Consider the following 2,130-nt stretch of genomic DNA (forward strand, 5'->3'; position numbering starts at 1 on the left):
GGGCGATTGGCGGAGACGGTTGGAGGACCGGACAAGCGCCGAGCCGCGATGACAACACCAGGTTCGCGGCAACCCACGCTTTCCTTCAGAGCCACTCCATCGCCATCGCAAACAGCCAATGGGGCAAGGCCACTCACATCCCCCTCATACGCGGCGGTCACTGCGGGCCCATCTTCAAGGACCACGACATCTTCCACCATCGCCCGCAGCGGGACCGTCGCGACGAGCGCCGCGCCCAAAATAACAGAGGCCAGGAGATCCGGCGAAGCCGCCGCAACGAGGAAGCCGCCGACGACCGCCACGGTGAGTAAACCTCGTGTAGTGTCGGTAGAAACGGTCAAGTTATCCGTCAAGCCGGTAAGAGCGAGCGCGCAGAATGCAACCAGATCGGCACGCGCTCCCTCTCACCCCCCGCAGAGAACATCACCGGAGGCGGGGGGTCCACGAAAATCGATGGAGAAGGAGAAATGTGGAGAGGGAGCGTACAAGAAGTTGCCCGCCAATCACGATCTACCAGTATCATCCAGGACGCGGCGGGCAACCAGCGTGCCGATCGAGAAGAGAGAGGACACGGCAAGACGGGAGCGCGTCTCCCCACACCCTCCTCGCAGAAAAATATATAACATCAGTTCGTCATCGGACGATGAGGGCACGCCGATACAACCAGGCGGCGTGGGGAGACCAATGAGAAGGAAGGAGACCGGACCACCCCCTGTGACGTCTAGAGAGGGGGTGGAAATAAGAGCAAGGAGATCCACCAGCGCTCCCGTCGAGAAAAGTGTGGTATAAGCGCGCTTGGCGACTCTGGGCAGACCATCGTCCAGAGCGACGGGCAACTCGACGTCGCTGGTCGCGGGGAACACGGAGAGGACGCCCCCCGCGACGCTCCCCAGCCCGCCTACGTCCACCAGAGGCGGTCCATCGGGGAGCCCAGGCGAGACGCTAATATCTCTCTCGCCAGCGACGTCCCTACCGACGACACTCACCACTAGCACGGTGACGACGACCACCTGTGGAAGCCCCATCGCATCCACCGGCTTCACAGGTGGCGCGGGGAGGCAATTAACACCACCATCGTGCCTCCCCCCAATGAGCATCCTCCCGACCATCGGGGAGGAAACCGCGTCACCGTGCGTGGCGGTCGCAGTATCAACAACGAGCGGCAGTGAGTCCCCTTCGATACCACCGAGGACGACTACACCGGAGCCTGAGCGGGGACGAGAGGAAGGGCGGCAGGAGGACGCGGCGTCCAAAACACCCATCGTGGAGGGGAACAATCAATGGGGTGGCAGCTGGACGGTGAGCGTGGGAAGAAGAGCAAGGCGGAGGCAGCATGAAAACGATAGGTCCCCCTCCAACTCCGAGTCCCCGCCAACCGCGGGACCATCGCGTTCGCCGCGCGTGGCCCCACTGTGCGCGCTCATAGCAGCGTCGACGAGCTTTCACGACGAAAGCCTGAGAGTCGTCAACATGCACCACGAAACTTGCCGGGAGAGAACTCCGCCCTGTAACGTATTGCCAGTGGGGGCGGAGAGGAGACGCCGGGAGACATCGCCGGAGGATCACGCGGAGGGAGACGTCGGTCGTACTGGAACAAAGGTTAGTGTCGAACGTCCGAGTGCTCCCGCGTATGTACGTGGTGTGATGTCTCGAAGGGGAGCGGCCGCGTCATCCACCGTGCCACCGCGAGCCAACCGTGGGGAGGGCGGTCAGCAGCATCATGGTCGGCGGCGTCCGAACGCCCCCGTCGGTCAGCCGTCGCGGGATCACCCGGCGCCTGCGACTGTCGCGAGGCAGCGCAGGCGTGAGCGGGTGACTACCCGCGACGCGCTGCTCGATCGGGCCAAGGACGTCGACTCGATTGCTGATCTGGAGACGTTCGCGACTTCGGTGGCGGCGTTCTTCGGGGAGGACGCATCGGCCAGAAGTGCTGCTGGCCGCGCTCGCGATCGCTCGGTGCGGTCACGGGAGGCGGGTGCGCGGCGTGGAGCGAGGGGGGGTGAACCTCCGGAGAGAGAGGGCGCCGATAGGCCGGGATCAGCGTCGGTTGACCCCGGAGCGTCGGGAGAAGCACGCGGGGACTGGGTGCGCGAGGCCAAACGCCTCCAAGCGTACAGGGCGAACCGCCGC

General features: G+C 64.6%; 1 protein-coding gene across 1 annotated transcript; it reads left to right on the forward strand.

The window, feature by feature from the left end:
* Window positions 1-48: 48 nt before the first annotated feature.
* On the forward strand, window positions 49-1,956 carry LOC108727383 (mucin-5AC-like; the record flags this gene model as incomplete). The annotated part of the gene is made up of 2 exons (XM_018455501.1): window positions 49-719; window positions 813-1,956. Coding segments are annotated over exons 1-2 (1,815 nt in total), but the record flags the coding sequence as incomplete, so codon positions are not given.
* Window positions 1,957-2,130: the final 174 nt, after the last annotated feature.

The sequence above is a fragment of the Mycetomoellerius zeteki genome, unplaced genomic scaffold (assembly GCF_001594055.1).
Source record: "Mycetomoellerius zeteki isolate Tzet28-1 unplaced genomic scaffold, Tzet1.0 scaffold484, whole genome shotgun sequence".
In the NCBI taxonomy this organism is placed as follows: Eukaryota; Metazoa; Arthropoda; class Insecta; order Hymenoptera; family Formicidae; genus Mycetomoellerius; species Mycetomoellerius zeteki.